Source organism: Triticum aestivum, chromosome 5B, assembly GCF_018294505.1.
Source record: "Triticum aestivum cultivar Chinese Spring chromosome 5B, IWGSC CS RefSeq v2.1, whole genome shotgun sequence".
In the NCBI taxonomy this organism is placed as follows: Eukaryota; Viridiplantae; Streptophyta; class Magnoliopsida; order Poales; family Poaceae; genus Triticum; species Triticum aestivum.
Window position 1 is genome coordinate 620,813,763 of NC_057807.1, and position 12,072 is coordinate 620,825,834.

The following is a 12,072-nucleotide window of genomic DNA, read 5'->3' on the forward strand; positions in this document are numbered from 1 at the left end:
TCATACCTAGTGCATCGGGACCAATGAAGATCTTCTGTGACAATACTGGTGCAATTGCCTTGGCAAAGGAATCCAGATTTCACAAGAGGACCAAGCATACCAAAAGACGCTTCAATTCCATCCGGGATCAAGTCCAGGTGGGAGACATAGAGATTTGCAAGATACATACGGATCTGAATGTTGCAGACCCGTTGACTAAGCCTCTTCCACGAGCAAAACATGATCAGCACCAAGACTCCACGGGTGTTAGAATCATTACTATGTAATCTAGATTATTGACTCTAGTGCAAGTGGGAGACTGAAGGAAATATGCCCTAGAGGCAATAATAAAGTTATTATTTATTTCCTCATATCATGATAAATGTTTATTATTCATGCTATAATTGTATTAAACGGAAACATGATACATGTGTGAATACATAGACAAACTTAATGTCACTAGTATGCCTCTACTTGACTAGCTCATTGATCAAAGATGGTTATGTTTCCTAACCATAGACATGTGTTGTCTTTGATTAATGGGATCACATCATTAGGAGAATGATGCGATTGACTTGACCCATTCCGTTAGCTTAGCACTTGATCGTTTAGTTTGTTGCTATTGCTTTCTTCATGACTTATACAAAGTTCCTATAACTATGAGATTATGCAACTCCCATTTGCCGAAGGAACACTTTGTGTGCTACCAAACGTCACAACGTAACTGGGTGATTATAAAGGAGCTCTACAGGTGTCTCCAAAGGTACATGTTGAGTTGGCGTATTTCGAGATTAGGTTTTGTCACTCCGATTGTCGGAGAGGTATCTGTGGGCCCTCTCGGTAATGCACATCACTATAAGCCTTGCAAGCAATGTAGCTAATGAGTTAGTTACGGAATGATGCATTACGTAACGAGTAAAGAGACTTGCAGGTAACGAGATTGAACTAGGTATTGGATACCGACGATCAAATCTCGAGCAAGTAACATACCGATGACAAAGGGAACAACGTATGTTGTTATGCGGTTTGACCGATAAAGATCTTCATAGAATATGTAGGATCCAATATGAGCATCCAGGTTCCGCTATTGGTTATTGACCGGAAACTATTCTAGGTCATGTCTACATAGTTCTCAAACCCGTAGGGTCCGCACACTTAACGTTACGATGACAGTTATATTATCTACTACCACTATAAAAGGAAGAGAGAGGCAGATCCAAACAATCAAGTCCATCCATCATCAAGATCTAATGGCCCTTAATCTTCTGGTGTTTAACGCTGCAAACCACGCATTAAGCCACACAATCCATCGATCGCTAACCTTGGCCTGCCGTTCAAAAAAGAAACTGCACACCCGCACGACCTCTGCCCCATGTAGCCTCCCGCACACTCGCATCGATCGCTAATCCATCGATCCTCCTCATGCGTCATTCCTCCCGTAGCCTCCCATTCGTCATCGCGCCCTTTGCCGCGGGTCACCGTGGGAGCCGCTGCTGGAGCTGGACGCCGCGCCCTCCGACGCTTGAGCTGTCACCGGAGCTGCCCGTCGCGCCTTCCGACGAGGCGCACAACGACTGCAATGGAAGCAGGCGCCGCTGTGCCCCCGGCCTCGTGCGCCCGCCGCGCCGTCGATCCCGTGCACACCCCCCCCCCCCGGGCCCAATCATTTTGTTACCTGCCGCCCCCTCCTCCCCCCTCACTGCCTGAACCCCCCTCGCCCTTCGATGAACCTCGACCAAGCGGTCGTCGCCCAGATCGCCGAACCTCGAGCAAGCGGCCGTCGCCCACATCGCTTGACCTCGAGCAAGCGGCTACTGCCCACATCGAACAAGAGTGCAAGACGACCACGACGTCCAGCCGCGGCCACGAGTATTTTCGTCACCCATCGCTGGTAATTTACTGGTGCTTGACTTCAAAATTGTTGAGATATTATTGTTTCAGAAGTATAATTCTTTACGTTGATGATTTATGAGAGTTCAAAATTGTTTCTCATAATTGTACTTGATATGAAAATACAAACTATTGGGCTTAATCAAAGTGCTCATGTTACATTGCTCCCTTTCAGAACAAATTACATTGCAACTACTAGCATTAGTCAATTTGGAGAAGAACTGGCGCGTTGATTTTTTGTGTGGATTAACCTGCTTGAGGACCTGGGGTGCGTCACACTGATATTCTCGATTGATTGTGTAGTGCGCGCTATTCAGGAAAGTGGGTACGGCTGCATTTTTGGCCTGACATGTGCTACCTAATTTGGCTATGAGTGATGGATGTCATTCTATGTGTCCGGCGAACTGCCCCGTCCATATAATTCCTGATGTAGTTGATGATTTAGTTCTGGAAATCCAAGTGCTAACTTTCTTGTGCTTTTTCTTCCCACAGAAGGGGGGCAGAATAAGGATGTAGATAAGGTGTTGTGCCCTTTTTTTCAATTTTCATGCTAATTAATAGGCCTTTGGTTTTCCCTCTATGAATCTCCATTCACCATCCTCTAATATTTTGTGCAGCCTTTATCATACATGTTGAAACTACATTGCTGTCTCCAACTCTGAAAACTGCAGGCCATGTTTGATTAAAATAGGAGCGTGAGCGATGGACTATGAAGGCACCTTCTACTGTACATTTGTACTGATATATCAACATGTTGGCATTCACATCAATCATGTATATTTTACAACCAGATTTTCCATGTTACATTCAGGCTGAATTTTACCTTACCCATGTGTAGACATATGAAGCATTGAAGCCGGAAATCATGTGATCAAAGTAGGTTATGGCTGTCTACTGTTGGAAATCACAGCATTTACCATTTTGTTTTACGGTTATTTCAGATTGTGATGATTGGGTTGTCATCATGCTTCACACGAGGATAAGCACCAGGGACGAGGAACTGGGAAGGAGAGGTTGATACTTGACATAGGTTCTATGATGATAATGATGGTGGTAGCGGCTTGCGATTCACATGGATGGGGTGTAGAATAGCATGGATTAATTTTCAAATCCAACTAGGCAGTGCTTCACCATTAATGGCTATGACGCAGGCAGAATGGAGGAGCTCAGTTTGTTCTGTAAGATGACTGTGTGGCATGTGGAGTGAAGATGCATCTAGCATCAGCTTCTTAGTTATTGAGGTGATTCTGATTTCCTAAAATATTATGTGATGGATTTATGCTTATAGCTTATATCTGGGATTCTATTTCAGGACACCTTTACCTGGTGACGCTACCGGCGCCCTCATTTCTCTTGATTATATAGTGAAAGCAATTCACACTGGTTTGCCCAAATTACCCAAAAAAATATTTGAAAAGTTTGGCCTGATCAAATATGTTAAATATTGACACATAATCCATCCGTCCGGAATTACTTGACACTCAAATGTGTGCTAGATACATCCGTTTGACCGACAAATAATTCTGGACAGAGGGAGTATTTGACTATGTCTTTATTGCTTTTGCTGGGTAGGGATAAGTGTTTGAATCATTGCTTTTGTTGTGAGAAACATATATTGCTAAGCTTACAGATAAGCACATAGAAGATGAAAAATATAATATTACTTATGTGTTGTCATGCTAGATTATCTCCTAAAGGGCAAACCTAACAACATTCGATGCAATGAAGTGAATAAGGGAGGATGTGAAGGTAACAAAGGGTAGAAGAATATGTGAATATACAAACTAACCAGTTAGGAGTGGCTTCACAAAAACTAAGGTCTAAAATGTTTGGATGATGCACATTAATTAATGGTAATTAATGGAGATTTTTGTTTATTTACTTCATTCAAGAATATATCGCAAGACTTGCTTCGCTTGTGCCAAAGCCCATTAGCAGCAATACAATGTTTTTTATTTAGAGCAAAGCTATACAGCCCGTCGATGTAAATATTTTACTGTCCCCTAATATTTCTCTTGACCCAATATATTTGCAGATATATATCTCTTTGTGATCTTTGTGGAGGCTGCTTACCTCGCAGTTTTTTCTGCCTATCCCGCCTAGGAAAATAGATTGTATAGTATTAATTTTGTCGAACAACAAGAGTATCATGCCTGCCTACTGTAGTTATTTTTGACAATCTGATATGTTCACACATCATTACAAGGTTCCTTAAAACTACCTTTGTAGCTATTTCAAACCAAGGTCTAGGAGTATTCAGCCAATCATACTTTCAAACCAGCAGAGAATATGAATGAAAATATTTGTATTTAGGCTTACTAACTGTTAACAAACAATGTGGTTCTCATATGAATGTGTATAATTTAATTCTATTCGTCAGTGGGAAAATCACAAGAGAATTGTGCAATGAGGTTCTTGTCATACTGGTGAGGATAGTGCACTATTCCCATATTGTTTTGCTCAATATTGAAGCACTAGCCCTTCTTGTTCTGTGCAACAACTAACAGTCTTTCTCGCCACTATGGCCGTGAAGCTTCAATACGGATGTGCTCGAGCTGCTTTATATCACATAATGACCATTCTTCTGTTTGCAGCAAATGGTCGCTCCGATGGTTGGAGTAGCTTGGCCTGGTACCATGCACAACAGTCCCATCAAACCTATCATCGCCTTAATGGCTACTAGACCCGGTGTAGTATGGCGAAGGCGCCGTCAATGAAGAGAAGTAAGATTGTCATCGAGGTTGTTGTGCAGGGGTTCTCTGATTGCTACAAACATTAAGAAATATATACAAATGAAGCTAAATTGCAGCTTACAAGATTTTGCTAAGGATATATATTTTATATTCAGAGAAGATATTTACTACCTCCGTCCGGGTTTATTCGTCGCCATTGTATTTCGTGTCAAAGTTTGACCATAGATTAAACTAACAAAATGTTCACGCATGTCACCAAACATTATATTTTTGAAAACTATGTTCAAATACGAATCCAATGAGATATTTTTCTTGACATGCATTTTGTTAGTTAAATCATTAGTCAAAATTTGACACAAACTACAAAGGGGACCTATAACCAAGACGGAGGTAGTAATAAGGCCTTCTATGTACCCTAAGTAGTTACCGATTGTACTAAATGTTCCAAAATTTTCAATCTGATCAACACGGGAGTATTGGTCTGATTTAAGAGAAGATTAGCTTATTTTATTCAAGTATTATGTTAAAGAGGGGAATGAGAAAATTTCTTGCTAAGGTTAGGACGTGCGTTGCACGTGCGAGCTTACTAGTGAGTTTATAGTTTTTGATGTACCGAAGGGTGTTCGCAGTCCTGGATGTGATCACGGGCATGACGAGGAGTCTCGAAATGGTCGAGAAATAAAGATTGATATATTGGAAGCCTATATTTGGATATCGGAATTGTTCCGGGTGAAATCGGGATTTTACCGGAGTTTCGGGGGGTTACCCGAACCCCCTCGGGGGTTAATGGGCCTACATGGGCCCTAAGGGAGAAGAGGAGGGCCGGCCAGGGCAGGCCGCGCGCCCCCTCCCCCCCCCTAGTCCGAATAGGACAAGGAACGCCCCCCTTTCCTCTTTTCCCCTTCCCCCTTCCTTCTCCAACAAGGCAAGAGGGGGGAGTCCTACTCCCGGTGGGAGTAGGACTCCTCCAGGCGCACCCCTAGGGGCCGGCCGCACCTCCCCCCTCCCTCCTTGATATACGGGGGCAGGAGGGAACCTCATAACACACAAGTTGATCTTCGTGATCGTTCCTTAGCCGTGTGCGGTGCCCCCCTCCACCATATTCCACCTCGATAATATCGTAGCGGTGCTTAGGCGAAGCCCTGCGTCGGTAGAACATCATCACCGTCACCACGCCGTTGTGCTGACGGAACTCTTCCCCGACACCCTGCTGGATCGGAGTCCGGGGATCGTCACCGAGCTGAACATGTGCTGAACTCGGAGGTCCCGTACGTTCGGTACTTGGATCGGTCGGATCGTGAAGACGTACGACTACATCAACCACGTTGTTATAACGCTTCCGCTTTCGGTCTACGAGGGTACGTGGACAACACTCTCCCATCTCGTTGCTATGCATCACCATGATCTTGCGTGTGTGTACCATGATCTTGCGTGTGCATAGGAATTTTTTTGAAATTACTACGTTCCCCAACAGGCCTTAATATCCCTTAGTGTCCGTTAGGACCCCCCTGCCACAGGAGTGTAGGATAAAAGATATCATGCAAGTTCTTTTCCATAAGAATGTATGACTATATTTGGAATACATGCCTACATTATATTGATGAATTGGTGTTAGTTCTATGTCACCTTAGGTTATAACCGTTGCATGATGAATGCCATCCGACATAATTATCCATCATTGATCCATTGCCTACGAGTTTTTCACATACTGATCTTTGCTAAGTTACTTTGCCGTTGCCATTGTTACGATTGCTACAAAACTGCTACTATTAATTTTGCCACTGTTACCGTTACTTTCATACTACTTTGTTACTAAATACTTTGAATTGACAACTCAGCTGCTAATACTTGAGAATATTCTTTGGCTCCCCTTGTGTCGAATTAATAAATTTGGGTTGAATACTCTATCCTCGAAAACTGTTGCGATCCCCTATACTTGTGGGTTATCACACGCCTTGCACACGCATCCGAGCATCTTGAATCCCAATTTTTTTTCTTTTTTTTGAAGTTTTTGCTATTTTTCGAATTTACTGTTCACCTAGAGCTTATTAAAGTCGTTTTTCCATGAGCGCCTCGAGTGTCCAAACACAAGAAAATTTGCAGGCAACTTGCGCACCCAAGCATATTGGATGCAACTTTTTTCAGATTATTTTGCTATTTCTTAAAATTTACTTTTCTTCAAGAGCAGATTACGTGGCAGTCAAACCCGGTCAACATGGCCAAAATCTGGTTTTGGACGAAACTTACCTGGTTTTGAGACTTAAAAGAACAAACTTCTACCAAAAGATATTGAGGAATCAAGTATGTACTTTTGGGAAACTTGAGTGACCAAAAATATACTTTTCTAAAAAAAATATAAGAAGCCCGACCAAGATATCAGAAAATTTATAAGAAGCCAGGCCAAGATGACAAATTATATGGCATGCCACGGATACACAAACAGAATATACTATTCCCTCCGCTCACAAATATAAGATGTTTTGAATATTTTCATATGCATTACATATACACTGAAATGAGTGAGTGCACACACTAAAATACGTCTATATACAAACAAATCAAAAAAAAAGGCAGACCATCTTATATTTATGAATGGAGGGAGTAGTTAATAAATATTCCATGTTACTCAAGATGAACGGTTAGTAATTAAGGATGAAATCAAGAAATCTTCTTCGAATCTTGGGACCAGTGTCTTCTTCTTCTATGATTTTTTATCTATTCATCAAACATCATAGCAGTATACCAAATCAGAAATTCAATTCGGCTCCCGGGCCAAAAAATCATTTTTAAAATGTCAGAAGATCAAGAATCTTTTTATGTGTTGTACTCACATCCAAATGCTACCCCTAAATTTTGAGGCAAAAAGGCTAAACATTTTGGCTTGTGCAGAAAAAACTGAACACCAAATGGTACCCCAAATTTATTTTTTTCACTAATGAAACACTGCTATGCGGTTTCGCATGAAAAGTGTCAAGTATGCTTGCGACACTAACACTAACATCTACAAAAAAAATCAGAATTCTTTAAAAATATTTAATATTTTTTTTCATGTTACTGTTCACCCGGGAGCACATGCTTCCGGAAGCCAAAACACTCCAGAACATGGGAAGTAATAAAAAGAATTATATAGTAGTCAAGGTAAATGAATCCTTCTGAAGCTTTTGGGATTTCCTGCATCCTCTATGTTGGAGTGGTTAGTGTTGGTACTGTTGTAGTAGTAAGTAGCATCTGCAGCTAACGAGTGCACAGAGACCACGTCGTGCCCGAGTAGCTCTTATCGCGTCGGAAAAAAAGAACATGAAGAAAAACCACGAGTTTATTATGTAAATAGTACTCCCTCCGTTCAGGTATATAAGTCATCTTAGGTTGTGCACCGCGACCAATGCGGAGGGAAAAACGAGAGAACTTAATGTTTATTTGCTAATTAATAGCATTCCATGCAATGAACTGATCACTACATGTCATGTTTCGTAGTCTCAAGTCATTGAAATCATACACGCCTCACATCTCTTATTGGTTGGTTCCTTTATTCATGGCAAGAAACAAGACACGAGGTGTGAGTCAATGCACCACGCCTAAATGTTTTGGGATTGTTTGATTTTCATAAGCTGAATTATACACCTAGATGGAGGGAGTACTAAATACAGATGCAGAAAGTTTTAACCTCAATTAAAAATACAATTTTTGGTGATAAAAGTTAATCCGCCAGATGATGTTTGGCATTCCATAAATACAAATTCTAATGTGATATGCTCCTTAGGGTTACCCTGGCACATTATTTGATTATATTATTGTAAGTGCATCTAGTGCCACCCTTTATTGGTTTTGAAGTATTGACGACAAACTTGGTTAAGGGGTTAATGTGTTTGTGAGTGTACACAAGTTAACAAAGATAGAACTCCCTAAAGATTTGGTTTAACTATCGAAGACGACCCTCCAAAATGTCCGAAGACATTGAAGATAATAATGGTGCACAAAGACTTTTGCTTGAAGACAATGGAATTTGAAAACTTTGTCTTTTGGTTTTTATTTTATTTTTTCTTGAGTCATAGGAACCACCGCATTGTTAAGTGGGACCGAGATGAACTGAAGTCAGAAAATGAAGTCAGAATATATCTTCATGTTCCATTGTCTTTTAGACTGACGCGATGCTCAACCTGAAATGAAGTCAGATATTTTCTCTTATTGTCTTCCTTGGAATATATCTTATTGTCTTCTCTTAGTTGCTCACAATGCTGACTCAAGAAATGCGGTGAAGACAATAAGAGAAAATATCTTCCGAGTTGGTTGAGTCAGCATTGCTTGTGGCTCAAAAATTTTGCCGCGTGTGTTTGAAATCTGACTGTTAGGACACGTGTCGGTTGGCCACTGACCTAGGGTCAAATTAGTCATATCATGTCGAGTTGGCTCCTAGCTATAAATAGCCATCCCCTCCACCATAAGTTGGTGGCTGCATCGAGTTATTGCATGATTGTTGTTGTCTGAGAGCAATCCACCTCCAAAGCTTTTGAGTGAGATTTCCGACGAGGAAAAACACAAACCCCCAGAGCCCAAAGTGATTGAGCATCACCGAAGACATTCTGCTCTAAGTGAACCAAAGACTTATTATACTTAAAGAATGTAATCTTTCAAATGGTTAGATGTCATGTTCTAAGCATCCAAGAGTCGCTGTGTATCGCGATGAATGAGTTTATGAAGGTTTCAGCAGTCTACCTCAAAGACTTACCTGAGTGCTTAGACAAGGTCTAACTGATCTTAACTCAAAGGGAATAAGGTAAAGACTTAGTAATGCCTTGTTTAGTTTTTGTTTTGTTTTTATTTAGCTTTCTCATCTTCGAAGGCATTGCCTATTTTGAAGACATTTCTAAAAGTCGCATATTTAACCCCTCACCCCCGTTGATAACTAGCACTTTCAATTATATTCTTGCATCTCACAAAATTTGGCTCGATTTACACTGAATAAAATAATATCCCTTCAGCCGTGGGCTTTGTAGTTCGTGGATTTCAAGCCCAATTACGCGGTGAGTTGTTGTTGTTAACCCTAGCTAGCTGTAAAAAAAAAAAAAAAAAAGCTAGCCGTAGGCAGGCCCAGGTCGCACGCAGACGAGCCGGAGCCGCCGCCGCCGCAAACTCTGTTTCCGGGGAGTAGCGCGGCGGCGCAGCGGGTGGAGGCTCGTCTTGCGGCGTCGACTTCGTGCGGTGCGTGCAGCCGGATGACGTGACAGGGCTTTCCCCTCAGCTCGCCGCAAACTCTCCTTCCGGGGAGAAGCGGCCTCGGCGTCGGCGGCGCAGCGAGTGGAGCGGCGGCGACTCCGCGCGGTCCCGCGGTGGAAGACAGGTTCGCCCCTCAGCCCGTTGATCCCAACTCCCAACTCCGAAACTTATTAGGAATGTGAATGGTGACTGAGTAGATAGATTTTCGGCGACCTCGTTGCAGGTTCGTCATGTCGTCGTTCGCCGGCGTAACTGTCCTCGACGGACACAACCAGTGCCATTGCGAAATGTCGGGCGTCTACGCCAGCGCCGGTGTGGACGCCGGGTACCACCTGCTCATTGTCAAGGGCTACTCGCGTACCAAAGAGTTCTTCCCCACCGGCGAGAACATCACCTCTGGTCATTTTGTAGTAGGAGGCCACGATTGGTTACTCGAGTACTACCCCAACGGCTTGGACCCGAGCTGCGCCGACTACATTTCTGTCTATCTGACCCTTCTCTATGACTCCGATGTCAACGAGGAGGACGTGGAGGTGAAGTTCAGTTTCAGTCTCATCAACCAGGTTGAGAAGCAGATGCCAACGTACATTCATGGAACTAAAACTTACAGCTTCTCCAGTAGTGTTCCAATGTGGGGCATCGGCAAGTTCGTGAGAAGACACACCCTTGAACAGTCCCCCGATCTGATATGTGATTGTTTTACCATCCGGTGCGACATCATGGTTTGCAAGGACCCCAAAACTAAGGATGATGCCGGTGGCACCCTGCCTGACATACACCAGCATTTTAGCACCATTGTCGTGGATTGAAAGAGGCGTGCTTGGATTTTATCCAAGTCCTGTCTCCCTCGCGTTTGAAGAGAGTAATGGCGACTAGTGGTTGGGAGCACATAATCACGACCTATCCCTCTGTTCTGAACGAGTTCATTGCCAAGCTTATTGCTTCAAGGCGGAAGTAACACTCACTCTGCATATATATGGTACGCATATTCCTTGGACCTCAAGTGACACTAGCTGCATATATGGGATTTTCTAGAGCGATTGTAGTCTGTGTGCGTGCATTGCTTTCGTCTCTTCAATGTAAGAAATTTTTCCTGTATGCTGAACCTGAAGAACCCAACATATGGACACAAACTGTCTCTTAATGGAATGGATAGTTTATAAATTCAGGTGTAAGCATCAACATTGACCTGCATCACAGCAATGTGCAAGTTTCCCGGCTAGTCTTTTAATCCTCGTGTATTTCTCTTTGTGTTAATTGTGTCGTATATTGCTGCATTTCTATTAGCCTGGAAGTGTCCTTTGAAGCTGCGATTTCTAGACATCCTCCCTGGTCCGAGTTAACCATGACCCTGAATTATGTACGATTCACACGATATGCTGATGCTTGTTCTGTTAGTCATTAATCATGACATGCACTGTTGCATTAACATCTTACATCAGCATCGTTTTCATGGTCGGTTTTGGAAATCTGCTTCTGTTTTCAGAGGAAGCAGAGCAATGGGGAGACGATGCACGCGCTAATACCCGCCGGTGAAGCTGTGGTGAGATGTGCTCACTCCTGGTCCTGGGGCACGGGCGCGCTTCGTAGTCAAACTCGGAGAAATTAGTTCTAGCTTGAGTTGCACGGGTCTAGCTTGAGAATTGCCTGGGGCTGCTTGGCCGGAATGGCGCCGAGGGATCCCTGTACCTCAAGGCCAAACACCGGCTGGTTCTGAAGGCCGGACACCAACTGGAAAATGTAACAGGGACCTGGTGCCATCAGCCGTGCTGGTGAAAGTTTTTCCACCACATGTGTTAATTTGACATTACATGCTATACGTATGTTTTTACTGATGCAGTTGAAGGTAGTCAGACTCGGATGTTAAAACCATTCTTTTCTTCCCATTCCATTTATCTCATCTCAGTTGATGAAGATGGCAGAGCCAGAGCACCTGGTCGATGCGTATTTGGAAAGGCAGCTGACTTTTGATGCCTTGCTCGATTGTAACACTGCCCCCTCAGTTTCAGATAAGTTTCAGACTTTGCCGTGGCTATCCACTTTGGTTATTTATAAATCACAAGTCATCCAAATCCAAATCCACTCCACTAGTAGCTGTTCAATGCGCGGAGAGGGCTGCTTTGCTGCCTTGTTCAATTGTGACACTGCTCCCTGGAATTCAGATAAGTTTCACCTCTTTCATCCATGTTGACCACACAACCAAAACCAGAAACTCAGCCTTCTATTTCTACTAGTACAACTCAACTGCATGATAAGCATTCAGCCCAAATATCCGGCTCGGACACAGTAAACACTT

General features: G+C 43.0%; 1 protein-coding gene across 1 annotated transcript; it reads left to right on the plus strand.

Moving 5' to 3' along the window:
* The first annotated feature begins 9,646 nt into the window (after nucleotides 1–9,646).
* On the plus strand, nucleotides 9,647–10,755 carry LOC123117219 (BTB/POZ and MATH domain-containing protein 3-like). The gene is made up of 2 exons (XM_044538033.1): nucleotides 9,647–9,900; nucleotides 10,000–10,755. The coding sequence occupies exon 2, from the start codon at nucleotides 10,007–10,009 to the stop codon at nucleotides 10,583–10,585; it is 579 nt and encodes a 192-aa protein (XP_044393968.1). The 5' UTR covers nucleotides 9,647–9,900; nucleotides 10,000–10,006; the 3' UTR covers nucleotides 10,586–10,755.
* The last annotated feature ends 1,317 nt before the right edge of the window (nucleotides 10,756–12,072 follow it).